Here is a 26,772-nt window from a genome sequence, read left to right as displayed (position 1 = left end):
TATAGTAAAGAGTATAATATAAATTGGTAACCATGGATAGAATTAATCTTAAGTAACTATAAAACAATAATTTTGAAGCGAGACCTCACACGGCAGCTCGTGCCATTTTGCAGAGCTTCTCGGGACCTGTGGTGACAGGTCTGCATTAAAACTGATGAAATGTAAAAAACTTCACTTTTTATGGTATCTTTATAGTAATGAATATAATATAAATTGCTAACCATGGATATAGGTAATCTTAAGTTACTATAAAACAATAATTATGAAGCGAGACCTCACACGGCAGCTCGCGCCATTTTGCAGAGCTTCTCGGGACCTGTGGTGACAGGTCTGCATTAAAACTGATGAAATGAAGGAAAACTTTAATTTTTATGGTCTCTTTATAGCAATGAATATAATATTAAACTGCTAACCATGGATATAGGTAATCTTAAGTTACTATGAAACAATAATTTTGAAGCGAGACCTCACACGGCAGCTCGCACCATTTTGCAGAGTCTTCGGGACCTGTGGTGACAGGTCTGCATTAAAACTGATGAAATGAAGGAAAACTTTAATTTTTATGGTCTCTATTATAGTAAAGAGTATAATATAGATTGCTAAACATGGACATAGTTAATCTTAAGTTACTATAAAACAATAATTTTGAAGCGAGACCTCACACGGCAGCTCGCGCCATTTTGCAGAGCCTTCGGGACCTGTGGTGACAGGTCTGCATTAAAACTGATGAAATGAAGGAAAACTTTAATTTTTATGGTCTCTTTATAGTAAAGAGTATAATATAAATTGGTAACCATGGATAGAATTAATCTTAAGTTACTATAAAACAATAATTATGCAGCGAGACCTCACACGGCAGCTCGCGCCATTTTGCAGAGCTTCTCGGGACCTGTGGTGACAGGTCTGCGTTAAAACTGATGAAATGAAGGAAAACTTTAATTTTTATGGTCTCTTTATAGTAAAGAGTATAATATAGATTGCTAAACATGGATATAGTTAATCTTAAGTTACTATAAAACAATAATTATGAAGCGAGACCTCACACGGCAGCTCGCGCCTTTTTGCAGAGCTTCTCGGGACCTGTGGTGACAGGTCTGCGTTAAAACTGATGAAATGAAGGAAAACTTTAATTTTTATGGTCTCTATTATAGTAAAGAGTATAATATAGATTGCTAAACATGGACATAGTTAATCTTAAGTTACTATAACACAATAATTATGAAGCGAGACCTCACACGGCAGCTCGCGCCATTTTGCAGAGCTTCTCGGGACCTGTGGTGACAGGTCTGCATTAAAACTGATGAAATGAAGGAAAACTTTAATTTTTATGGTCTCTATTATAGTAAAGAGTATAATATAGATTGCTAAACATGGACATAGTTAATCTTAAGTTACTATAAAACAATAATTATGAAGCGAGACCTCACACGGCAGCTCGCGCCATTTTGCAGAGCTTCTCGGGACCTGTGGTGACAGGTCTGCATTAAAACTGATGAAATGAAGGAAAACTTTAATTTTTATGGTCTCTTTATAGCAATGAATATAATATTAAATTGCTAACCATGGATATAGGTAATCTTAAGTTACTATAAAACAATAATTTTGAAGCGAGACCTCACACGGCAGCTCGCGCCATTTTGCAGAGTCTTCGGGACCTGTGGTGACAGGTCTGCATTAAAACTGATGAAATGGAAAAAACTTCACTTTTTATGGTATCTTTATAGTAATGAATATAATATTAAATTGCTAACCATGGATATAGGTAATCTTAAGTTACTATAAAACAATAATTTTGAAGCGAGACCTCACACGGCAGCTCGCGCCATTTTGCAGAGCCTTCGGGACCTGTGGTGACAGGTCTGCATTAAAACTGATGAAATGAAGGAAAACTTTAATTTTTATGGTCTCTTTATAGTAAAGAGTATAATATAGATTGCTAAACATGGATATAGTTAATTTTAAGTTACTATAAAACAATAATTATGAAGCGAGACCTCACACGGCAGCTCGCGCCATTTTGCAGAGCTTCTCGGGACCTGTGGTGACAGGTCTGCATTAAAACTGATGAAATGAAGGAAAACTTTATTTTTTATGGTCTCTTTATAGTAAAGAGTATAATATAAATTGCTAACCATGGATATAGGTAATCTTAAGTTACTATAAAACAATAATTATGAAGTGAGACCTCACACGGCAGCTCGCGCCATTTTGCAGAGCTTCTCGGGACCTGAGGTGACAGGTCTGCATTAAAACTGGTATAAATTGAAAAAAAACTTCATGCTTTAAATTGATGAGTAGATTTAAAATCAGTCTCAATAAAATCAGTTTCTATATTGCATTCGGCTCTTTTACATGTACATCATAAAGAAAATGAATATAAATAGTGAGACTTCATGACTGATGACAGTGAGGAGTGTTGCCGAACTGTGATATAGTGAGCAGATAATTTTCAGTGTCTTATTGCGGAAACGAAATATCAAGACCTCGATTCATCTAGCGAAAATATTCTCATATAATGTGCTCTTACTTCTACATTAATTAATTCATCTACTAAATTAAAACTTATTTTTTTCCCTTAAATACAGAAATAAGTCATAGTTTACACATAAATATTTTCTTCTTATAAATCAACCTTTCAAATTAATTATTTGTCAGAACATTTTCCTTATCGTTATTGTTGAATCATTTTCGATATTAACGACGGGTCAGAATGTTCATTCAACTCAAAATGTTCTTCCATTCGTCTAGCACATGTCTAGATATTTCGCCGTTTCGTCAAATATTGTCATGAGTTTGGGTTTTTTTGGGACCTGACATGACAGGTCAGACCTGTCATATCAGGTCTTAAGACCTGACATGACAGGTTCTGGAAACTCTGCAGACAGACATCAAAATGTCAAAAAGTGAAAATTGCGCCCAGCGTCCGAAATTCCTGAGTTCAGAATAGAATTGAAACATCACCAGCTGGAGATGGGATTGAGAGTTGACTGAACATCGACATTTACGTCAGAGGAGGCACTGAAGCCCGACAACTGAACATTGACGTTGAAGCTTGGAAGATTAGATGGCTGAATGTAATTTACCTCCACCCTCGTACGAGTCTGTAGTACAACCCGATGTTAGACTGACCTTCTTCGATTTTTGGCCGAAATGTCTGGATCGAAGCGATAAAATCAAACGAGCACCGTTCGAACAATTCAGGTGAGCAGAAGAATAGGTATCATGTCACCCTCTTCCAGCGGCCTCGGACAGTAGCTCAGCGAGATGTGAGATAAGGTGTGATGCTGTTGCATCCACTATCACTCAGTGCTGAGTGACAAGCGGGTTCGAGTCCTACTGGCTGCTTACAGTGTGCGGGCAACACTTCAAAGACCGTGGTCCTGTCATGAGTTTGAATGAATAATCCGATTGGGTTAGTCTTGGGAAATCAAGATCCAAGCGACGTAAAGCCAGAACAAACAAACACTCATTATCAGTGATTATAGTAGATACTTACCTTATCGTGGGTGGTAAGCTTTATAATTGGATGGGCATATACTTTTGTGGTTTTTGAAAATTATCCGATCGTAAAACTAAACCACAGACAGGTTATGATTATAGAGGCTCATATCTATCTTTAGTTACCTAATTGTAGGTGGTAAGCTTTTATAATCGTATAGGCCTGTAAGGCTATATGAGGGAAGGTAGTTTTTGAAATTATCCGATCATGAAACTAAACCACAGACACAGACAGGTTACTGAGTTGTTGGTACTGTAAAATCAATTATGTATTAAAAAACATTATAGTTTTTGCAGTTACTGCAACTCAGATACGTACGAGCCACTATTCCCTTTTCTGTCACTCATAAAGCGCTGAAACTCTAACACTTCTTAACTATAATCTTGTTTTTTGTTCGTTTTGTTGTAGATTGTTGATTGCACGAGCGAATGAATTTCTACTGACTCGAAGCGATATCATTCTGAAAAACGTTCAAACGATCAGTAAAAAATGTGCCAATCTCAGTAATGTTTATAATGGGTGTTTATACTATAGATACGGAGATTCTCACGCTGCTATTGTGTACGGATTGAGGTTAGTAGTTTGATACAGTAAACTGCGCTCTTGGTCATAGCAGGGTCGTTATCATGATGAATCAGAGTGAGAAAATTTTTGTATGTATTGTAATTGACTTCAAGGTAAACGCTGTCTACTGTAGTTTGTTCTAGGTACGCCATATTCCGAGGCAGTCAGCTTTGGGTACATAATCAACTAATTTCAAAATGATCCGATCCTAATTCTCACCCGATTGTACTCTTGCACCCCCAGTATCAGACCTCTGTAGCTGTGGCGGACTAAAACGTGAACTTTCAGGGTTCATACTTTCAGTATTTATAAGGATCTCGAATCTTCTGTTGCTCTAAAATTCCTTGAAACTCCTTAAATTTTTGGCAAGTCCTCAAAAACATTTCAAAAGTGATTATGTATTTCTGGTATTGACTGTTCAGGTTCCAAACTATTAACATCTATCAATATTTGTGAATTTATGTTTTTATTTTGTAGATTATGGTTTGCAATTGATCCCTCGTTCAAACCCTCGGCACCTTTACAGCTTCAATACATAGATCTAAAACCGCGCAATTTGAATTCTAGTCACGAATACGTGTCGTATCCTCGACTCGACGAAGTCATCAAAGAATTCAACGAAGGTTTAAGAACTCGTCCACTAGAAGGTGAACGTCGCAATGACCTCTGTAGTAGCCTGCTCCCTCCTCATATTGGCTTCTTGTCTGTACTCAAGCCATTCTTATTTGAAACTTAATTAGGCCTTACAGTTACGTTTTTACCCCAAAAAGACATTTTATCAGGATTAATGGAATTAATAATCAGATTGACCCATATAAATGTGATTGTCCAGACTGCCTGAGGGGGTGAAGAGTACAGACAGCAGACAGTCTGAAGGTGTGCAGGGTACAGGCAGCAGACTGTCTGAAGGTGTGCAGGGTACAGGCAGCAGACTGTCTGAGGGGTGCAGGGTATAGATAGCAGACAGTCTGAAGGAGTACAGGCAGCAGATTGTCTGAGAGGGTGCAGAGTACAGACAGCAGACAGTCTGAGGGGTTGCAGGTACAGAGAGCCGACAATCTGAAGGGGTGAAGGGTACAGGCAGCAGATTTATACATTGTGTCTAAGGTTAGGCCTATATTGTATATGTATTGTATTGTTATCATTTGCAGGCAGTGTAGTTAGTATTGATACAGTGACATTGAAGATCGATAAAGAGATCTGGAAACACCTCGATGGTAACATTTCAACGGAACAGACATCATGGCCAGATATTTATAAACAACATTTGTTTCAGTTTATTCGAGTGTTTTATTTAATTGGTCCTCCGAAATATGAATACGTAGGTAAATATTCATTTCAGCTGTTAGGGTAAGACAGTTTATAAAAACGAAATCATTGAAATCTTGTGACTGGGAATTTCTTGCAGGAGAGTCCAATTCCTCGAAAATAATTCTCAAATTTTGACGCGTTAAAACCCAAGTTTACGAAGTCATAGTCTGGATTGTCCTATTTGTTTTACTTTTCGCAATTAATAATTGATGAATATCTGTTGTAGGAATTCAAGATTTTGTACCTCATAAGACGTGTGGAAGAGGTGTGTTTCATGGAACCCCTGAATACACGTCATACAGTAGTATGTTACCAGCTCTACAGACTTGGTTACGCAATGATACCAGAAAGGTAAATGCATGTTACAGTCGCAACTGAACCACACCATCAGGATGCTCTCCCAGGCATCGGTCAAAACCAAACTAGTTCATTTACAATCAAGTCTGAACTGGATTAGAGCCCCAAATTCAAATATAGTAAAATATAGTATGAGTTTCGACAAAGATGAACTGAGTGATTGGTTTCATTGATAGGCCTAATTGATTTACATCAGTGAAAACTTTATATGATATTAATTGAGAATGAATTGCTCGCATTAGACCAAGGTAACATTGGAACTTGTTTGATTCGGATTATTCAGGAGCAATGGAATTCATCCAGTTTATGAGAAATCCATTTATGCATAGGTGGACTGTACATGGAATCCGGTTTTGATCGAAATCTGTATTAAGCTTATCCGAATTGAACGCGTTTGACTCTACTAGCGACATCTGGCGGATCCTCAATTGCCACAAGTGGAATCCTCTTCAGCTCCATTAGCGTTGAAGGTTCCCTAGAATGTTACATATGAAGTCTATATTATGAACAATTCATATTTCAGACGATCAAGAATATAAACACAGTCGAAACAATCTACGTCAGTTCCACCGAGTCGGGTTAGTTGAATAACAACAATGTGTATATCCCATTCAAAACCTTTTTCACTGAGTTAAAATGAAGGTACAGCATGCCGAGTTGAGTTGAGTTCCTCCAATGATCGCATGTCCTGTCTGACAATACATCTACACATTCTAGCTCATCGTGATAACAAACCATCCCTGCCCCTGAAATCGCATACCGCAGAAAGAATTGATTGATCCTGCAAGATCTACTAAATTAAAATCTGTTGACTGTACACGCGGGACCAATTAATTTTCGCCGAGACAATATCAAAGCAGTTTTCATGCAAATTTCAGGGGAGTCAGAGCAATGACAGGTCATCTCATTACTTAGAGTAGGAAAATGTTTAATGAGGCAATCTGCTCCATGGCAAGCACAGTGAATATGGAAAGCATTTTGTTTAAATAACAGGGAAAAATATGAAAAAAGGTAAAGGGTTTCAACGATTTCATCTTTCAGGAGAAAGTGGCCACAATCTATTCACCACCTATCCGTACTTCTACAAGATTTACGGAAAGGAAAGAGTTCGTTTCATGAGAGTTGGGTACGTCGTACCGCAAGATCCAACGGTAAACCCTCAAAACAACCACTACCCGGGACTGAGTTACAGAACGTTCGTACCGGGATACCTGGGCGGTTCGGATACGACTAAATATCAATCGATGATACAACTGATGAAATATGCAATATCATGGCTGAACGCAACACGTAGGTATCAAATATTAGTCATTAGACTTCAGTCAATATTGCCAATGGAAATACCGGTAGGGATTTTTATGTGAAAATTCACATGTAATCTCATGAACAAAGATATTAAGAGCCCAGAAGTTGAATGCAAAATTTGGCTGATTTTCTACTCCCCTCCACAAGCATTCGATACGAACATGGAGAGCTGATTTTTCACCTGCGGAAGTACTTTTTGAATTGCTCTTTTCACAATTTTCATCAGCATTTTGTGCCAAGCGGAAGACGGAGAATTGGGCAATTTTTGAACTAAAACTATGAAAACCATAAACACTATATCCGTGTTGTGGCAATAATGTGTAGAGATTACCACAATAATAATGAAAAAAATGATAAAAACTTGGAAAATGTTTCCTTGAGCTAGTAGTTTATTCAACGTTTCGACTATATCCTGATAGTCATCTTCAGGAATACTGATTTCCTGAAGATGACTTCGAGAATGTAGGCGAAACGTTGAATAAACTGCTAGCTCAAGGAAATATTTCGTTGTTATTATGGGATTCTCTACATAAAACAACGAATTTCTGAAGTTCATGTCTATTAAGGCAGATATATAGATATAAGTATCGATCAGAATGCAGTAGATGGCAGACCGTGTGTTGTTTTCTAATTCGTCCACAGGAGCTAACGTTCTTTGCGCTGAGTTTTTCGGAGTTCAACGCGAACTCGTAAAATGTTATGATCCAGTGGCAGAAGTCAGCGCTGATAACGGCGAATGGTTCCCGGGTCGAGATGAATCGTCAACTCCCGAATGTCATAAATTAGTTTATATAATCAGGTAACACCTGTTTACCGGGGGAGCTCATACTGATAGTTGTAATGAAACGGATATGGATTTTCAGACACGATCTCAGTATCAGCTCCTCAGGATCCAGTTCCACAGTTCTCAGTTCTAGACTGCACATGTTCAAACTCGCCACCCGTCTTAAGGCCACAGCGATATATATATATCGACCATACTGGAATATATATATATATATATATTCCAGTACGGTCGATTTCGCTGAGTCACTCATCAGATATCATGTATTTAGATAAACCATGTACAGAAAGGGTATTTTGTTTTAGTTTTAGTTTTGATCTGTTGTGGCTTTCAACTCGCTGTAATCGTCATCAGAATGAATCGTCACAAGTCACTGAAGTCATCACTATTTTTGAGTCCAAATTTGTATTTGCAATTTGATTTACTAATACAGCAGTTTTTATAGGTAGTCAACGTAATGATCATCACAACCATGATGACTTAAGCAGCGAGTTTGACTAGAATACAGTAGACTGCGTTTGTCACGGATTATTGACGATAACCATTTAATGCGAGATAAATCATTCAAAATTCTCCAATGCATTGATGGACCTATAGTTGCTCAAACTGCCCGAGAATTCACTTGCACTGTGTTGAAGATATGTTGGTCCTGTGAGATTCGAGACAAGCGAAGTCTACTGTAGTCTTTACCCTACAGTCGTATCTAACCTTCGAGAGAACCGTGGAACTGGCTCCAGAATTGAGTTTTTGTCGTGAATGTAAATTAGTGTACCATCCCTAAATTCTGTAGGTGCCAATGTAATTTGTGCCGAGTTTTGTGGACCTTTCCATCACGATTACATAAAAAATGGAGACAGTCGGGCTGAAAGTTCTACGTTAGATGGTGAATGGTACTGGCAAAGATCGGGGAACAGTACTCATCTTGTTCCATACAAGTTTATATATTTCATCAGGTAGCAATTAAAACAGCTTAATACGCTTCAAAAAACTCTCCTACCCTGCAACAGCATAAACTGTATATTGTACATTGTGGTTTATGATGCAAATTACATTGCGCACCTCTTTGTTCACACGCATACATGTATTGTTTTGTGATGTGTTACATGTTGGTATATTAACAGTGGAACCTCGTTATAAAGACCTCGGATATAACGATTTTATCGGTTATTACAAATTTAGAATCCTATCCCAAATAGAATATGATTTCATACTGGATATAACGCACGAAGAGATTTCCCCTGAAGTTCTTTGCAACAAGGTTTCACTAGTTTTATTGCACCAAAGAGCGTGTTTTCACTGAAAAATTCTAGGTGTCGGATTATATTTCTATCAGTACATTAGTTACATCTAACTGTTTTTCCATGTGATTTAAGTGATGATGTTTTCTGTATACAGAGGCTTACTAACTATTAGTCATATTCTCCACTAATAACTGACATACTGAGTTATATCGAAAAAACATAAAGAGGATTTTTATGTATTTTTGGTTATATTCATAATTGCAATAAAATGTTTAAGTTTCTGATTGAACGTACCGGTATGTATTTCGGTTTAGGAATATCGATTCCAAATTACTCTACCAGAAATTTCTATCAGTTGCACAGATTATGGTATCCCAGAAAAAGTAGAGGGTCAATATCAAACCGCCAGAAGAGAATTCAAGAATGAGTTTAGACCAAATTTCTTCGATATCCGCTATCTTATAACTCAATCTGTTGACAAACTGCTTGATTCCCGCTGCTTTTCACTTTATCTCATTCAACATTGAGTCGTATTCAAGGTAATGTTTTACTGAGCATTTTTAATTCGTGTCTGTTTTCTTTTTTGTAGGGTCTACCTAGATAGATATTACCCAGAACCTGCTGAAGGTTCACTTGTTGAAGTACCCTCGCAGTATGACGGTGAATGTAGGATATTGTGAATTAGAATACATTTGTATACAGTACAGATATTTTCGGTGTATTCTATGGTGAGATTATTTTTGTTAGAAGCTATAGAAATCATCGAGAAAACGTATATTTATGATATGTATATTATGTTTTCCATATATGATAATGTTTTCAAGAGCTATATTATTTCTGATGAAGCCTTCATGTGACACGTATGTAGTCTGCAGCCCTGAGCCACACCTCTTGAGACATTCGTCATTGTAAGTTGAATTGAAGATGATCAGTATTGGAATTTGAAATGTCTAATGTCTGGTGCGACAAGCAAATATCGGAAGATTGGAATGTCTGAGCAGGTGCAGCTGGGTCCAGGCAGATACCTTGGGCAAGTTGCTCAAAAGTTGGTTAGAGTTAACCAGTGGATAGTTGACATGGTGACAATTGAAAGTGCATTGTTGCTATGGTATTTATCCACCAGTCCAACTGGCCCCTGCATGTATATATAGATTGCACTTTCTTTGGTTAATGGCTTAGAACTTTTATCTGATTTACTAAAACCCCCGTAGATCTTCCCATGAAGTGACTCATACTTATACAAGTAATTTCACTTTTGATGAACACCAGTCCTACCACTGATATCGTAACTTTTTATAACTGTTCTATATAACTTACAACTGTTCTTCAATTTCAAGTGAAAATGAATATTAGTATTATTATTATAATTATTATTATTATCTATGATAAATAAATATACTGTTGCCTCTGATGACTAAATCTGATTACTAGATTTTATGTGATTCCATAGTGTAGAGAGATATGATAATATCAATATAAAAAGCTAATTTCATATGAAGTGATTTTATTAAAGCTATATTCGTGGTTCTAGCTTGGAGTAACTATTTGACGAATGATACCTCCCAAGCTATAATCAAAGTCATAATCGATCATATTGAGCATTTTCTTTGATTTCGTAATGGTGCTATGTTGCCATATATTTCTAGTCTAGTGAAGGACTTTGATTACGTTTAAATAAAGGCCTAGTAGTCTAGACAGATTTATTTTTAGTGAATGCATGTTTGACTAAAAAGTTGGTTTCTTGACCCTTAGTTTTATAAGCTGCTAAATCGTTTATATCCTGTTGCGTTTAAATAAATGTTGATATCTCTTAATTATTGTATTATTTTGTTGTGGATTTTTCCGAGGTCCTTCCTGGCTGCTCCAGTGATTGAACATAGGGAATCTGGCCCTACACAACAGTGATTGTCAAAAATGGTAAATCTAATCTACCACTTTTCTAGTACCTAGTTTTTGTGGAAAAGGGTCATCGACCTAAGCGTTACAAAAAGATATTTGATCAAATTTGGGTGTTGTCTAGTTACTCGTACTTATTTAGTCCGAGGGCCCGACGCCGACAGTGCTTCAACTTGACTGCCTGATGCTGCCTCTATACATGTCGTTGACGGTGAATATGTGAACTAACCCGACAGCGTAATATTCCTACTGTGGCATGCGGGTTACGAGACGTAACCCACGTGCCACAGTATTAGTGCATTCACATCTTAGGTACAATTTATCTTCTTTCGAGTATCTTTAAAGTATCTGGGATACTGTTAACAAAGATGCTTCAGACGGCCTGTGCAACCATGCCGCATGCGACCAACTGAATCGGAACAACCGTCTAGTGCTGCCATCTAGAGCTATCAGATTGTTTACATCATGGCTGCCGGTTGTTGTGGAAATCGTGGGAAATTCATTATTTTCACGTAATATTCCCCTGATACGTACAAACTGCGCCGTTCATTAATACAAAAAAGGTAAGTTTAATTTAGCGTCTTCCAATGTCAGCTCAAAAAATAAGAATTGAATTTACATTTTATTGTGATTTTGCAATATCAAGGGGAAAAAACTTACTTCCGGGTTTCTGTCAAATTTCTATTCTTAAACACTTGTAGATGAATATAGACGTGCTGGGTCGTATAAGACCTTCCCTTCATGGGGAAGGTAATTTAAATCTCGAAATTGACAACCATCACAGACTGGCGACTGGCCCCGGTGGCAGTTATTTCAGGTAAGATATTCACTCGAGGTTCAATCCAGAGACCAGAAAAAGTCTGTTTCCGTGTTCCTTAGTTGTATCTGAACCGAGGGGTACGGTTTAGGAGGGCAAACTCACAAGAAATTATCTGCAATTCCAGTGGTGTTGGAAGTGTCGCGACTGCAGTGGCAAAAGCTGCAGCAATAAGCCTATTCACTGAATGAATTTTTTTTTCTTTGAATACTACGTTTTGGGGAAATTGAAGTAAATTCGCCGCAGCAACATATTAGAACCTGTAAAAATCGGTAATTGGCCATGGCAATCAAAAGTTGTTTCGCTTGTATTCACACAATTAGGGTTTACCCTTTACAAAACGTTTTGCTTGGTAGGCCTTCTAGACTGTAGGGCTGACAGCTATGAACCCAAGCCTACTTATAATGTCTATCAGCCAGAAAGAACTAGGTCTGGTTACTGACTCTACTTTGGCTTCAGTAAATAATTTATGCACATTGTCATTGTTTTTGTTTTTTTAGTTTTATGACGTTGTACAGGCAGGAAATATCGACGTATGATTTATATCAGAAATCAGTTGATCCGATGTTGGATCTGTTTATAGCTGGGTTTAACGTATCACTGGTCGTGATGGGTGAATCCGGGTCAGGAAAATCATTCACAGTCGCCGGTGAAAGTATGAATAAATCTGGCATATTGCCAATTGCGCTGGATCAACTATTCTCAAGGTTGAATTTAGGTAAGTTGAGCCTGTTAGTCTCTGTTCCTTCAGATATAAAACTTTTACGTTAGAAATCCCACTATAATTTTAGCAAAAAGTTCTTGTTATAAATGAGTAGACCTATATGGAGCAACGTTTCACCTATGGCCTACATAATGATATCCATAAAGACTTATAAAAGAATATAAAGATTTAACTTAAAAAAATTGAAGGATGTACATTTTATTCATCTTACACAGAAATTGTGTATCTTCTCAATCTATAAAACTGTTCTTGCTTACTCTTGAAGTAGTACTTTTTTCACTAGATATGATTTTGTGATTTGTCTGCGTATCTTGAATACGTATAATGCTTCATCTAGATGATTACAGATTAACAGATGTGTTTTGTGTAATAATTTCTGAGATTTCTGTTTCTCTGAAGATGAGATCGAGATTAATTTGATAAATATCCGATATCATCAATTGTGAGATCGTTCATCATTTAGATCATTATTTCGTCATGTAATTCATCGAATGAATTTTCTATTACTCGTCAGATGATAAATATCTGTATGATTCTGCGTTGAATGAAGAACCGGCGTCGGTGAATTTAAGCATGTTTGAAGTTTATAACGATCAAGTTCGTGATTTACTCGTCGTTCCAAAAACAACCAACGACTATCTACTGATTGAAGAAATAGCCGAGAAAGGATTCAACGTGAAGGTCAAACTTTATTTTAAAAACGGTCAATCCTTTCTAAACCGCTCACTGCCCTTTCATACCTCCTGTAAAAATCAATGTAGCCTTAGCGTAATACTCGGTTCAGAGGAGAAAATATATTTTTTCTAGGATACTTTTGTTTTAATTGTATATTTCAATTTTGCAAAAATCTAATTCAAAAACTTTCTGTTTCCCTAGTTCTCAACTCGGTGAATTATTTACAGTTAAGTGTATTTGCCTTTTGTTTTATTACAGCACTCAACATCAATGCCGATCAGGACTGGCTCTGATGCCATTTCCTTGTTTAGACAAGGCTGGAGTCGTCGCTCTAACGCTTACACTGATTTCGGACCAGCGATCAATTTTGCTGCCACGATTATACAACTTGAACTAGAACTGGTACGACATACAAAACTAGCTGCTCAAAAAACACGCTGATGTTTTCACTTTTGTTCTAATTTGTTTTTACATAGAACATTAATCAGGTCGAAATCCTGGACCCAGTTCGAAGGATTTCTAAGTTCGAATTTGACTTAAGTCTCTTTAACTTATTCAAAATGAACTGATTTGGACTAGTTTTTGTATAACTGGGTCCTGATAGTAGACTTCTCCTAAAATGAACCAATTGGGGTCTAGTGATTTATATTTAAGGTAGATGATAATTCAAGTAATAGACTTTGAATTTCTAAGATTTGTTGTCAAAAGCTTCCAATAGAAGTGAATGATTGAGGGTTTTCTGTACTCTTTTGATATTCAGCAAACCAAAGACGATCCATTTCCTCATAAATCTCGGTTCACCATTATTGAGATGCCTGGAGCGGAGAAACTAATGGATGATCCGACGCATCTGCGACTCAGAGAGGGACCGACGCTTAATAAAGGATTGACCGCATTTATGGAAACCGTTCAGAATCTCGCGCAGCAACCATCACCGAATAGAGTCATCAATTACAGGTAAAATATTGACATTCATTTCATTAAAATGTGCTCGATTCTATCTAGAAATTAAACGTTTTTAATGTTTGATTTAGTGACTCTAAATTGATGTCTCTGATGAAAGATGAATTGGGAGGAAATTGTAAAACCCGTGTTATAGTCTGTCTCAAACCAAACACCGACCACAAAGTGCTGACACCTATACTCAGGACGTGTAACCACATATCTCAGGTGAAGAATTTCCCAATCAGGAACGACAGCTTCGCTCAGGTAAGAATTTTTACTCACTTACATTTTAGTCGAAAATCTTGAAAAAGTCCTATTTTAGTGCATAATAAGAGTTTTACTAGGTTTTGCTCGTTTTGTAGACTAACTTGAGTTTTAAAGATCTATAGGAAATGTAGACTGTATCGTCGACACTAAGACATTGTCTCGTGTCTGGATCAAGGGAATGAGAGAGTCTTGTCCTATTGTAACATTGTTGTTTTTTGTAGCAATTATTGACTCAATACAGAGCTGAAATCATCGATTTGAAGAAACAGTTAGGAGTCGGTGTTTCATTGAATAATCCGACCGACATGGCAAACGCGAAGGATGAAATGAGACGTCTTCAAACGGAGAATGTAAGTCTAAGAGGATCCAACTCAGTGCAGCCATTTCATGATTCTACCGTAAATAATCAACAATGATTCATTATTTGACTGGTATTCTTTCTGCAGCTTCAACTCAAAGATAAAAATGAACGTCTTCACTATCGACTCGACCAGTTACAGGCGAAATTTGGTAACCTAGCCACAACGAAAACTGACCTCTCCGGTCAACTGTTGATGACAGAGGAAGAAAAACTGAAGGTATGAGAATTGAGAGATTCTTCTTTGACTCTGAGGTTCAGGATACAGTTGCGCAGTCCTTGGAAAAAATTTGGCTCTATTGTTAAATCATCTGAAATCAACTCATCTTAATTCTGGAGAACTGTGGAACTGAGTTCAGGTGGTGCTGAAATACGACAATGTATTGTATTAATAGTTGATTTTATTTGATTCAGGTGTCAAAAACATTAGTAGACATGCAGATTGAGAACAATAAACTGATTGAAGAAATGGAACAGACTAAATTCGAACTTACGAATAAGGTGAATATTTACGTATATGTCTAGTTGTGGTTCATAATTAGATTCTTGAGAAAAATCACTGAGCCTAACTGTTTAAAAGTTGGAAATAGTAAAAGCATCAAATGAATTCCTACATCTGAACTTGTTTCAATAGTCACTATGTCAGTTATCCATTCGGAAGGTGGGAAGAATTAAGATTTAATTTGTTATTATTTCTACAGGTTCTTCAGCTTGAGAATGATCTCGTTAAACAAGAATTGGACCGAGATAAATTCCGTAAAGCGGCGTTAAACGCTAGAGAACGACTGGAAGAGATTGAGAGAGAAAGGAGGGATTTAGCCGATGAATACGTGACATTAAAATCGAACTATCTCGGTTTAACTAAAGCTCATAAAGCTGAGGTAAATTACGTCATAAAATCAATGTCTCAAAATATCATTTAAGAGGTCTTTAAGACTCATGCATATTCTAATCTAGACTCAAACTGTTAAAACTCCACAATATTTGTGTCAAATACTGAGTAAGAGTTTGTGAAATACAGAAGACTCTGCCCCCTACTGCGGTAAAGTTGAGACTGGTAAAATTCTACCCTGTGGTGGTGAAAAATACTGAGTAAGAGTTTGTGAAACATAGTAGATCCTGTCTCTTACTACTGTAAGGTTGAGACTGGTAAAATGAAACTCAGTGTCCGTGGCACATACTGAGTAAGCGTTTGGGTATTTGATCATGTATAATTACCCGGTAGTATACCCGTAATCTGAGGCAAAACTGAACTCCCTGACTCCACCAGCACCAAGTAGGGCAATTGTCTAAGGAATCGATGCTTTTGTTTTAAAGGTTGCTAAAAGTGATGAATTGAGCATGGAATTGTTGAATCTGGTAAACGCGAAAGCGATTCTGATGAAACAAGTAGAGAATCTTGAGAAAGCGTACGGAGCAGTGAAAGGTGGTCAACCGATATCCCATTCATTCGGTAATCCTGATGCTGAAGTTGATCGTATCAAATCAATGGTTGGTGAACACACGGCCAGACCTAAAATTAATGTACGTATCACAGTGACTCATCTGAACGTAATCTAGTATCAATCTAGCTGTCATCCCTAAACAACGTCTAAGCCTTAATAAGGCAAACCGATAAGATTAATCCCTGATTTTTCGAGTACCATCAACCCACCTCTAATGCACTTTTATCTAATTCGATGGAAGTTAACTATTGATTCTGCATAATTCTATTATGAAGAATGGTTTTTCATGATCGTAGAAAGTCACAAAACATTTGACTTTGATGGGAAACACGAACGTTGTCTGCTATTCTGACTAATCAGAACACAAAACCTGATTGCAGCCATTTATCCAATCGTCAGATTTCAAAAAGGTTTTCATTTTTTTTTCATTTCCAGGTTGATCAGTATAAATCTTCAACACCAGACAAAAATGCAGTTGAAAAAGATGTAAGTTTAGTTGTTAATGTAAATGCAGGTAACCTGCAACTGGTAGTGGTTTGTATTATCATTAGATTTCATTTTGTGACATATTTTTAGCTGCTTTCGAACCAGAGAAATTTTGAAAATGAAATTCATCGCATGAAAAACCAGTACGAAGACCAACAACAAACACTAGAACAGAAACTGTAAGTTTTACTACTGTTTTACATTATTTCCAGTCAATGCGACATTTTACGATTTCTGAGGGTAAAATCCTATGATGAAACATTTAAAAACGATTTTTCAAAATGTGAACACTCCAGTTTTTACTCCAGTGTCAGATTAATGAATTATTAGAGAACGGATTCGATTTTAGGGATGAGTTACAGAAAGAATTGGCGACTCAACGAAACCTCGTCCGTGAAAAACAACAGAAGATTTCTGATCTGAATGCCGTAAGTTTCTTCAGAATCTGGATAGGAATCTTACATCGGAAAAACACTAGTTTTAAGGCGTTTTTTTTTCATGGTTTTTCAGCAACTGATAACAACGAAACAACTGAATGAAGAATTACAACACGAGTCGAATAAACTACAGAATAAAATGAAAGATGTCAACGATAACTATAAATCACGTTTGAATAAATGGGTCGAAGATATAGCAGTAAGTTTTATGAATATCATGTACCGGTAGGGGTATGTTTACTGGGCTTGCCTCAGATCACAATAATCCGAGGTAATTGACCCCACAGCAAGCAGAGTCTTCTCTGTCTATGTTCAGCAAAACCTTTCTACAAAGAACACCATTTTTCAAGCAAAACATTCACTGTGGAGAAATGATTCTTCTTCATAGACATGTTCTCCTACTTTGAAAATGAACAAGAGAATTTTGGTTCCAAAGAACAAGTCTTCCTTATGGGAGAAGATGTTTTAGTTATGTTATGTGTTTTTAAGGGTAATTACGCGTGTGATAATACAGATGGGATATTAGTCTAATATGATGTATTTACCTGGATTTCAGGATTATGTTGATACCGGCGCCGGGATGCCCGGTAAAACTGCAACTCCAGAAAAATACAAAGAATTCGTCAACAAGATGGTGAAAGATTTGAAAGAGGCCCATAAATTCCGCGAAGGTCAACTCGCTCAAGCTGCTCAGAGTTTTAAACGTCGAGCTAAGAATACAGTGAAACGACATGAACAGTTGTTAGTCGCTTACAGGTGAAAATCGGCCTACTTCATTCAGGGTAGAGACGGACTTCTGGAAGACCCTCAAAATTTTGAGTGCCATGGGCAGATCTTTGGGACTTATGGGACTTATAGAAATTATATGCTTTGAATATCCTGGGCCCCCATCTATCCCTGTAAGATAAATAGAAAAAAAAATTCAATAGCCTTCGTAGCTTTGGTCTTCACGAATTTGCGCGTTTCCCATTGCCAGTTTCAGCAAACAAGCAATCCAGGCAAACATATCAACTCATAAGGGCAAAGAGAAAGTTTGGCTGTTCGTCCCTATTTAGCGATTGTTGATATACTGCTGTTCATTGATGCTCTTTTGTCCGGATCAGTTGTAAGTTTGAGAGATGATTTTTTCTAGGAATTTACGTCAAACCGCTGAAGCTCGCGGTTTAACCGACGACGAAATGGGGCCCGACGAAACTCATTTCTACATCGACGACGACGAACTGGAAACTTCGAATAAGAAGGAAATCGAAAAACTGAAATCGGACGTGCAGCGATTGGAGAACGAAAACGAACGTCTGAAAAACAGTCAGGTAAAAATAAAATACGCGTAAATCCTAAGTGAGCTGAAAGGAATATAGAAACAGTTGAAAATTATACACAAAATTTAAAATATCAAAAGTGAATTTTATTCTGATTTTAACTTTTGATAAAAATTTGATAAAAATTTTTTTACAATGAAATTCACAGATATCTGACTGACTTACACGTATGAAGTTTTGAAGCAGCAAAATTTGCGCAACTTTCTTAGAATATTTATTGCATGATACGCTTTATTTTTTTTTCATCTTGCGTAATTTCAAATTTAAAAGAATGTGAAACCTAAAACTGACGCGGCGAGCACTGACGAAAAGGAAGATCAACCAGAAAGATGGTCGAATTTACGAAAACAGCTACGGGAATTTACACTGACAACGCAACAAGAACTGGAGGACGAACGAGCTAATTTACTCACTAAAAATACCATGTTAGAAGAACAACTAAAAGATTGTCAGGATTATATCGATAAGCACCTTATTAGGTAATTTCATTCAACTCATATTATCATCAAGTTCTAATATCAAAAGTTTGACACAGCTGCTAGTGTTTACATCAGGCGACCAAACAGCCATGTGCCCACCCTAGATGTAACTGATTTGTTTATGTCAGGGGACCAGTTCTGTTCTACACAATCTGCCCTAGGGTTACTCAGCAATGCTGACCATAGGTGATCACTCTGTCACAGGTGTCATTGCCGCTGTCACTACAAGTTAGTCAGTTGAAGTCATGAATTTGTATTAAAAATCCTAAATATGAATTTAGAACTTTGTGGTCATGGTTTATAGATAAGGGTAAGCCTGCAATTTAGGTCAGCATTATACTCTATTTGAAGCGAGTATTGGGTTAGGGCTAATAAGGTAATTCAGGACACTATTAGGGAGACTTAACCTGCAGTCACAGTGAATTAATTATTTCATTTATCTATTTGCTGATTGTTTGTTGTTATATTACAGATATAGAGATGAGATCACTAAACTACGCGGTATGTTAGGAATGGATGCCAGAGACGGTCGTATAACATCAATGTCCGGTGTATCTGTTTATAACAGAGCCGCTCGTAAAAACTGAAATCTCAGTCCAGTAGTCATTCACGGCTTCCATTTGTCTCAGAAGTCACGACCGACTCAACTCCATTCTGTAACTGAATGTTAGATCTGTGCTGTGGTTGTTGTATAAAGTATTTGTAAGTGTTTTTGCCACATCTCTGGTATCTGAAATCAATTTCAATAGCAATAGTAATCTTAGATCTCAATATACGGTGAAACCCCATTCAATACAGAACTGTCAAGCAGAGTCAAATATCACTACAAAAAATGGTGTGTACTGTTGCCAAATATTATTAATGAATTGGTTTCAAATCATATCAATTCAATTTTAAATGAGGTTCCACTGTATTTCTATATTCAGCATAATGATTAGAAAACTGTAGTAATCCTGCAAAATGACCCTTCTGGTGCAATCACAAAGTTGCAGCAGTAGCAATAGCAATACTTTGAACTCCTGATGTTGATGGATGAATTCATTAATTGTAACATAATCTATTGTGACACTAGAGGCAAAATTATAAATATCTGCTGGAAATACCTGTATCAATTAGTTTGTTAATTACTTTAATTAATAGAGATATTGTACAAAGTATAGTATCGTTGTATAAGATTTATACATATATTTTTATATTTTCAAAATATCCGTCCAGAAAAAAAATGCCATACTAGAAACTCATATATATGATTATATTTAAAAAGTCTGTTACTCCATCCGTCCACTTATCACTCGAATGACAAACGTAAATAGCAATAAAACATGCACAATGATAGATGCAATTTTACTTTTCTCACAAAAGATATTTTTCAATCATGACAAAAAATTATACAAAACGTTTTTATTCAATGATAATAAATATTCTATAATTATTTGACGAGTTTTGTTTATTAATATCTGAATGAAGGATTGATGAGATGGTTGTTAATTACTAACCATCCTAATAGATGGAGCTAGTATTAGTAGCCTGTATCTGAGAGCTCAGAGATGAACGTGGGTTCAGGTTGCTTCTCTAATATTTAGCCCATTACTCCATAACTCTGGGAAAATGGAGAAATATTCTCTGATTTTAAGTTGTTTGTTGTTTGGAGGAGTTTATTCTCAGTTTTCATCCCTCAATGAACGAATGATTTCAGGTAAGTGAATAAAGATGATTTTAAGTTTTCCTATTGTATTATTTAAAGTTAAACGAAAATAAGTTACTCATAAATTTACATTCACTTCTTAAACTTATCCTGTCACTTAAGAAAAAATCTTTCTTGAGGTAAATTCTTGATCATTGTATCATAGAATCAAATAAGCCTCTTAGTGTAAACTGTTTCATTACATGAGATTTGACCACTTTTTAGCAAAAATAAATGTGCTGTGAAAATCAGATACATGAAATATGTTCATAAGATATAAGGTGTTCGTATGATATCTATATATTAATAGGGTTATAAATATAATAAGTAAGCTTATGGGATATCTAGAAATTAAATTATTTACAAAAAAAGAAACATTTCAATACATGCTGAAAATGACTGATATATTTAGGATCAGAAATAATGTATTAAAAAACTCAACTAAGTATTTTATCTAACATAAAATGTTTGAAAAGCTAAACATTATATTTGGTAATTTACATTAAATCTCCTTCCCTTGATTACTGATAAATACAAGTATATTTGTAAAGTGGAAGTTAGGTTTCTTTGATTATGGATTTACAGATAGAAGACACTACCATGAGGAAGTGATGTTTTACTGAATTTAGAAACATGTAATTTTCTCCATATATAGAACATTGTTTCCAGCATGTCACTAGACTATTGCTGATTTGTTAGTTCTGTGTTGTCATTTTCTGCTTTCATTGTGGCAGTTTTAAGTGAGCCTGTGACCTGGAAATGTTTCCTCATATGAACAGATGAGGGAGGGGTCAATGATGGCACTTCACCCCGTAAATATATCAGATACCAAATACAATTGTTTCATTCACTCTGAAATTTATTGCGTCCGCTAAAAAGGGGTTTATTGCACATAATGACTGCATGAGAAACATAGCTTTTGAAAAGAATAAAAGTTGTAGATCAATTTTTATCTAATTTTATCCTGAAGAAGTGTAGACTTAAATTTGGTTAGTTTTATCAAAATTTGGAATGATGAATTAACAATTTGTACAGATTTCCATAGTTAGAAATATAATGGATTCCCTCTGATCTCGAAAGAAGTGGCTACATAATTATGAGTATTGTTAAGTCTTATGATTTTCGAGGAATTATATTTTTATTGAGAACTTTCGTTGTGATGTGTATTTTGTTGTTTTACAGATGGAGGATTATTTCCGGGAGTTTTCAATTTAGCGACCGATGCCGAGATCACAGCGAACGCAACATGCGGCGAGGACGCTGCTGAAGTTTACTGTCGTTTGGTCGATCACGTCTACAAAATGGGAACGGACGATATTCACTGCGGAATGTGCAACAGCAATAGTTTGAATGAGTTCGAAAGTCACGATATTCATTACGCGATTGATGGAAGTCAGAGATGGTGGCAGAGTCCATCGATAGCTATGGGTTCCGAATATCACTGGGTCACAATTACACTCGATATGAAACAGGTACAAACTCCTGGTCACCCTCTCACCTCCCATCCCCTCAAGGCTTGTCGGTCTTGATATCAGTCATTTTTATTAATTCACCCATAACAATATCCTCAATATCTGATAACTGTTTCAATGAATTTAGAATTATGAATTACTTTTAAATTCAGTTTTGATATCTAAATCTTAGCAGGGAGATAGAAATACACTTTCCATATTCTGATTTGTGAAATGCACTAGTTTACATAGTTTCAAATATATCTAGACCCCTACAATGAATTTACTATATACTCTGATTTCGACATATCCATCGTTTATATTGTGCACTCAATGCGATGTTTATGCATAAATAGATGACCATTCAATAGATGATTCCCTTGAAAGAAGATTCCCCAAATGAGGTCAATTCTTTTGACAATAGGTTGGAAAACGATCCCTGAGAGTCTTTGAGAATGTACTCTTGCGACTTTTATTGAACTCTGCAGGGGTGCACATAATTTACTAGGAATCTTCCCTTAGAATCTTATAATTATATAACTTAAATATGTACGGGTTTTATTCTGCACGGGATGTGTTTCTTTCATTAAACGAGTAATTTTCAACATATATCTGGGAGTGATAATTATGGCCTGGAATCTGAGAATCCCTCAAATATTTCCCTTCACATTTACATTAGGCGATCGCAGAATTAAGTAATAGTTAACTATGCTATATTTGTATGTAGTAATAAGATGATAGTGTTTACAATAGAATGTTGGTATGAAGACAATTAACTAAAATGGTTGCCTATTATCCTATAAACACAGTCATATTGGAGGCCAATTATGTCATAATAATTCCCATAGCGTTTTATTCCCATCGCATGCTATTCTATACACAGTCGGTCAGAGAAAAAAGAAATTATTCGGTATCAGTTTCCCATCAATTTGTTTCAATTTTGTCGGTCGGAAGGACCTCGTGAAATAGTTGAAAATATAGTTACGTCTTTTGGTCCTGAAACCCTCATACCTCAAAGTTGGATGCAAAATAGTGTATATGATATTACCTCTGTACAGCAAAGTGAACTTAGATCTTATCGCCGCAACTACAAAAGTTACTAGATATGCCCAGAGTGCCCACAGAGAGCCCTCCATTGCACTTTTGCTTTCAGGAAGAACTAAGGAAAAAATAGGTGGGTGTGCATGTAGGACATTTGCACCTGTATTGTGCGATTCCTTACCCCAACCCCTCTTTCCAGGCATTCAAAGGACAGCAAGACATTTTCTGTTCAAGTCAATGCATGTTTCTGAATGGTGCCATCAATGATAGTTCCACTATTTACAATGCACTATGGAAAATGCATAAGCCAATCCTATCAAATATTGCAGCAGTGTTTGTAGTTTTACTTCAAACAATTATTTGTAATTTGATTACAGATTTACCAAGTCGCGTACGTCATAGTGAAAGCAGCTAATTCACCGCGTCCCGGAAACTGGATCCTCGAACGATCTCTGGATGGAGTCGATTACAAACCGTGGCAATATTTCGCCAGTACCGATTCAGAATGTTGGTTCACCTACGAAATTCAACCGACAATTGGAAAACCGATTTTTGAAAAAGACGATCAAGTGATTTGTACTTCGTTTTATTCCAGACTCGATCCGCTTGAAAATGGAGAGGTGAGCTGCAATTACCTTTTCTACTCTTTTAATTCAGAAATCATGATACTCATAGCCCAGACCACTTTTGGACATGGCTTCAAAAGTGGTCTTCAATCCTACGACTAGTCTTCAGTTTGTTAGATTGGCTAAAGAGCCAAAATGAGCTGATACTGATGTTAAGTTGTCAGATTGTCTTAGAACTAAGATCTGGTCTCAAAAATCTACACCATGACTGCAGTTCAACCAGCCCCAGGTTACTAGTTCATGGTAAGTGGTCTTAAATATCTAGTAAAAGGCTGGTCTTAGTTGTAAGATTGATTATAGAACCAAAGTGGTCTTATAGACTGGTCTTAAATCTGAGCCATGACTGTGGAACTGGACAAATGTTTCTAATCAGTTCAAAATGGAAACTTGCCAATTCTGAGTTGGCTTAAAAAATTGTTAAGTGGAAAATTAATATATGATGTATGATGTTTTTAGATTCACGTTTCCCTCGTAAATGGAAGACCAGGAGTTGAAGGACCCAGCAAAGAATTGATTGTAAGTTTATGATAATTCTGATAATTTTCTCAGATATTCCGACAACTAAAATTGTATAATTCTTTTGATATGTTTAGGAATTCACGTCTGCGCGATTCATCAGATTACGCTTTCAGAGGATTAAAACGTTGAACGCTGATTTGATGACATTTCAAACGAATCGACCATCAGATATAGATATTTCAGTTTATAGAAGGGTTAGTCAGTCAGTCTTTGCTCTCTTAAATCGATGAAAAAACAGTTCCACGAATAAATAAATGAAAAAATGTTTATTTTTCAGTATTTCTATTCAATAAAAGATATCTCAATCGGAGGACAGTGTATTTGTTTCGGTCATGCAAGACAGTGTGTTCCGAATCAGGAGACTGGGGTAAGCAAAGATTTATATATTCGGTATCATATGTTTTAAACTCATTATTCAATTTAAAAACACCTCGCCTCATGATGGTTTTAATCTAGATTGTCTATGGGTTTAAACTAAACGTACAGATGTTAGGTTGGACGCATGTAGAAGAATACTGTGTACAATTATAGATGAATGCATATAGATTTTATTTGCATAAAACAGGCTCATCCAAGTGTTTTTGAAGAACTTGTGAATTAAGTTATGTTTGAATTTTTCAGCGAGTTGCTTGTCAATGTGAACACAATACTTGTGGTACAAGTTGTGAGAAATGTTGTCCTATGTTCAATCAGTTACCATGGAGACAAGGAACTCATCTGGATAGCGCAGTCTGTAGAGGTAAATGACCGACCCATTCGAATAGGCCTCATAATTCTAAGTTCTACAATTGTGGGTCGAATTTGTGTCAAAATTTGTCCATCGACAATTGGTTTAGAGAGAGTTTGATGAAAGATTAATTGAAAAAAGACCCACAATCAATTAGCATTTAGAAATTTCAAAGATTCCATTTGAAACCACAAAATTCCACATACATTGAATGTAGGCCTTACATTTAGTTTGTTTTTTAATTCACAGAATGTAATTGTTATGGCAAAGCTGATAAATGTGTTTATAATCAAACTGTTGCCGATTTGAGTTTAAGTGTTGATATGGAAGGCATGTATAAAGGAGGAGGGGTTTGCGTTGGATGTCGGGTAAGTTTTCAACTCTTAAGTATTAAGAATACTAGATTTTTTGTAATTTCTGATTTAAGAAATATGAAAATTCCACTTCTTCCTTATTTTAGGCTAATACAGCTGGTATCAATTGTCAGACTTGCAAAGATGGATATTTTCGCCCTAGTGGTGTACCCGCTATCCATCCAAATCCATGTCGACTCTGTGACTGTCGAATGTCTGGATCAATCGGAATATGCGTGAAAGATGAAAGTCGTATCAATGAACAGTTGGTGAGAGGCTCTTCATTGATTATCCTATTCATTTCTATGTAATTTCCTTATGAAATTCAGTTAATAAACCAAGAACGAATGATGCAATAAATATGCACATATGCATGAATATCAACCTGAACTCAGTTCCACATTTTGACACTTGAAGTGTTTTAATTAGTTAATTTCCAATGTAAAATTTTTACTATGAACTGTAAGACTGGATCCTTTGAAATATTGCAATAATTCTCTAAGGAGAATATTGTAGAATCAGTCTCTGTCTAAATGATGAAGTTATTCTATTCCAGTATCCCGGTGATTGTATTTGTAAGAGGGGATTTACGGGACCGAGATGTGATAAATGTGCGCCAGGTTTTACGGGATTCCCTAAATGTGAACCGTGTCCGTGTAACAGAGCCGGTAGTACTAACGTCGATACCTGTGAGGGTAGTTGTATATGTAAGGTATATATCATAACGTTTTCAAGGAATTTGTGAACAAAACCATGAGAAAGTATTGAAAAACAAAGTGACAGGAAGTGAGAGCATTCCAAAGCACCCTCTATCTCACTTATTATCAAAAACCCTATTCCCTGATTCTCAGTGAAATATTTATAGTTCAAATGCTAATGTTAAGGCCATAAAAAGTTTTATTTTATGTTCAAGAATGATTTGATGAACAATGTTATAACATCATCCGGGATTAATGACCTCAATCTATCAATTGGAAAAGTTTTAAGATGACACTTCATTGTTATTTTCAGCGAGCCGTTGTTGGTGAATTCTGTGACCGGTGTCGTCCGGGATTCTTCAATCTCGACGCTAATAATCCTGAAGGTTGTACTCCGTGTTTCTGTTTCGGAATCTCTGATCAGTGTAGGAGCGTTCCGTGGGGAAAATTACCGGTAAGTTCTTTCAATTCTGATATATCAATCTCAATGGTTACTGCTGAACAGTGAAATAATCCGAATCTGTTAATAGTTGACGTCATTGAAAAACTGGGTGTTGACCGATGCTCTAGCGAAAGAAGCGATTATTCCGATGAAAGAAGGAAAAAGATTAAAAGTCAGCGTTGATATCTATAACCCTGATGCGTCGCCATTCTGTACTGTGGCTTACTGGCAAGCACCTGCCCAGTATATCGGGAATAAGGTATGTATGGCTGCTGACAGAACTCAGCTGGAACCTGATGTCCTTTGTTTCAATACGTTCAAA

General features: G+C 36.4%; 2 protein-coding genes across 4 annotated transcripts in view; both read left to right on the top strand.

Moving 5' to 3' along the window:
* The first annotated feature begins 2,886 nt into the window (after nt 1-2,886).
* Nucleotides 2,887-10,861, top strand: LOC141900365 (uncharacterized). 3 transcript variants are annotated; one of them, XR_012618688.1, is made up of 10 exons: nt 2,887-3,201; nt 3,908-4,072; nt 4,541-4,710; nt 5,215-5,388; nt 5,601-5,725; nt 6,255-6,309; nt 6,773-7,021; nt 7,679-7,835; nt 8,611-8,773; nt 9,651-10,861. XR_012618688.1 is itself a non-coding variant. In XM_074787225.1 (10 exons), the coding sequence occupies exons 1-9, from the start codon at nt 3,065-3,067 to the stop codon at nt 9,739-9,741; spliced, it is 1,329 nt and encodes a 442-aa protein (XP_074643326.1). In that variant the 5' UTR covers nt 2,887-3,064; the 3' UTR covers nt 9,742-9,789; nt 9,886-10,861. The 3 variants fall into 3 exon arrangements, 2 of the variants coding, with proteins under 2 accessions (XP_074643326.1, XP_074643325.1); XM_074787225.1 differs by lacking the exon at nt 7,679-7,835 and having other exon boundaries at nt 9,651-9,789; nt 9,886-10,861; XM_074787224.1 differs by lacking the exon at nt 7,679-7,835.
* A 559-nt stretch (nt 10,862-11,420) lies between these two features.
* The window catches only part of LOC141898331 (laminin subunit alpha-1-like), a 34,876-nt gene continuing 19,524 nt past the window's right edge, over nt 11,421-26,772 (top strand). Inside the window, exons 1-31 of the mRNA XM_074784179.1 lie at nt 11,421-11,520; nt 11,659-11,774; nt 12,275-12,492; nt 13,013-13,179; nt 13,432-13,575; nt 13,934-14,130; nt 14,208-14,382; nt 14,607-14,735; nt 14,832-14,963; nt 15,158-15,244; nt 15,445-15,624; nt 16,061-16,267; nt 16,624-16,674; nt 16,765-16,853; nt 17,024-17,102; nt 17,185-17,310; nt 17,668-17,867; nt 18,244-18,421; nt 18,701-18,909; nt 19,382-19,447; nt 21,774-22,065; nt 23,463-23,705; nt 24,168-24,227; nt 24,305-24,424; nt 24,508-24,597; nt 24,852-24,969; nt 25,207-25,325; nt 25,418-25,579; nt 25,867-26,022; nt 26,322-26,462; nt 26,539-26,709. Of these exons, the coding sequence (XP_074640280.1) occupies nt 11,659-11,774; nt 12,275-12,492; nt 13,013-13,179; nt 13,432-13,575; nt 13,934-14,130; nt 14,208-14,382; nt 14,607-14,735; nt 14,832-14,963; nt 15,158-15,244; nt 15,445-15,624; nt 16,061-16,267; nt 16,624-16,674; nt 16,765-16,853; nt 17,024-17,102; nt 17,185-17,310; nt 17,668-17,867; nt 18,244-18,421; nt 18,701-18,909; nt 19,382-19,447; nt 21,774-22,065; nt 23,463-23,705; nt 24,168-24,227; nt 24,305-24,424; nt 24,508-24,597; nt 24,852-24,969; nt 25,207-25,325; nt 25,418-25,579; nt 25,867-26,022; nt 26,322-26,462; nt 26,539-26,709 (4,422 nt within the window). The 5' untranslated portion in view covers nt 11,421-11,520. The remainder of the gene's footprint in view (nt 11,521-11,658; nt 11,775-12,274; nt 12,493-13,012; nt 13,180-13,431; nt 13,576-13,933; nt 14,131-14,207; nt 14,383-14,606; nt 14,736-14,831; nt 14,964-15,157; nt 15,245-15,444; nt 15,625-16,060; nt 16,268-16,623; nt 16,675-16,764; nt 16,854-17,023; nt 17,103-17,184; nt 17,311-17,667; nt 17,868-18,243; nt 18,422-18,700; nt 18,910-19,381; nt 19,448-21,773; nt 22,066-23,462; nt 23,706-24,167; nt 24,228-24,304; nt 24,425-24,507; nt 24,598-24,851; nt 24,970-25,206; nt 25,326-25,417; nt 25,580-25,866; nt 26,023-26,321; nt 26,463-26,538; nt 26,710-26,772) is intronic.

Source organism: Tubulanus polymorphus, chromosome 2 (genome assembly GCF_964204645.1).
Source record: "Tubulanus polymorphus chromosome 2, tnTubPoly1.2, whole genome shotgun sequence".
NCBI classification, from domain to species: Eukaryota; Metazoa; Nemertea; class Palaeonemertea; order Tubulaniformes; family Tubulanidae; genus Tubulanus; species Tubulanus polymorphus.
Note: the sequence above shows the minus strand (reverse complement) of the source record. Positions and strands in the feature narration are given on the sequence as shown.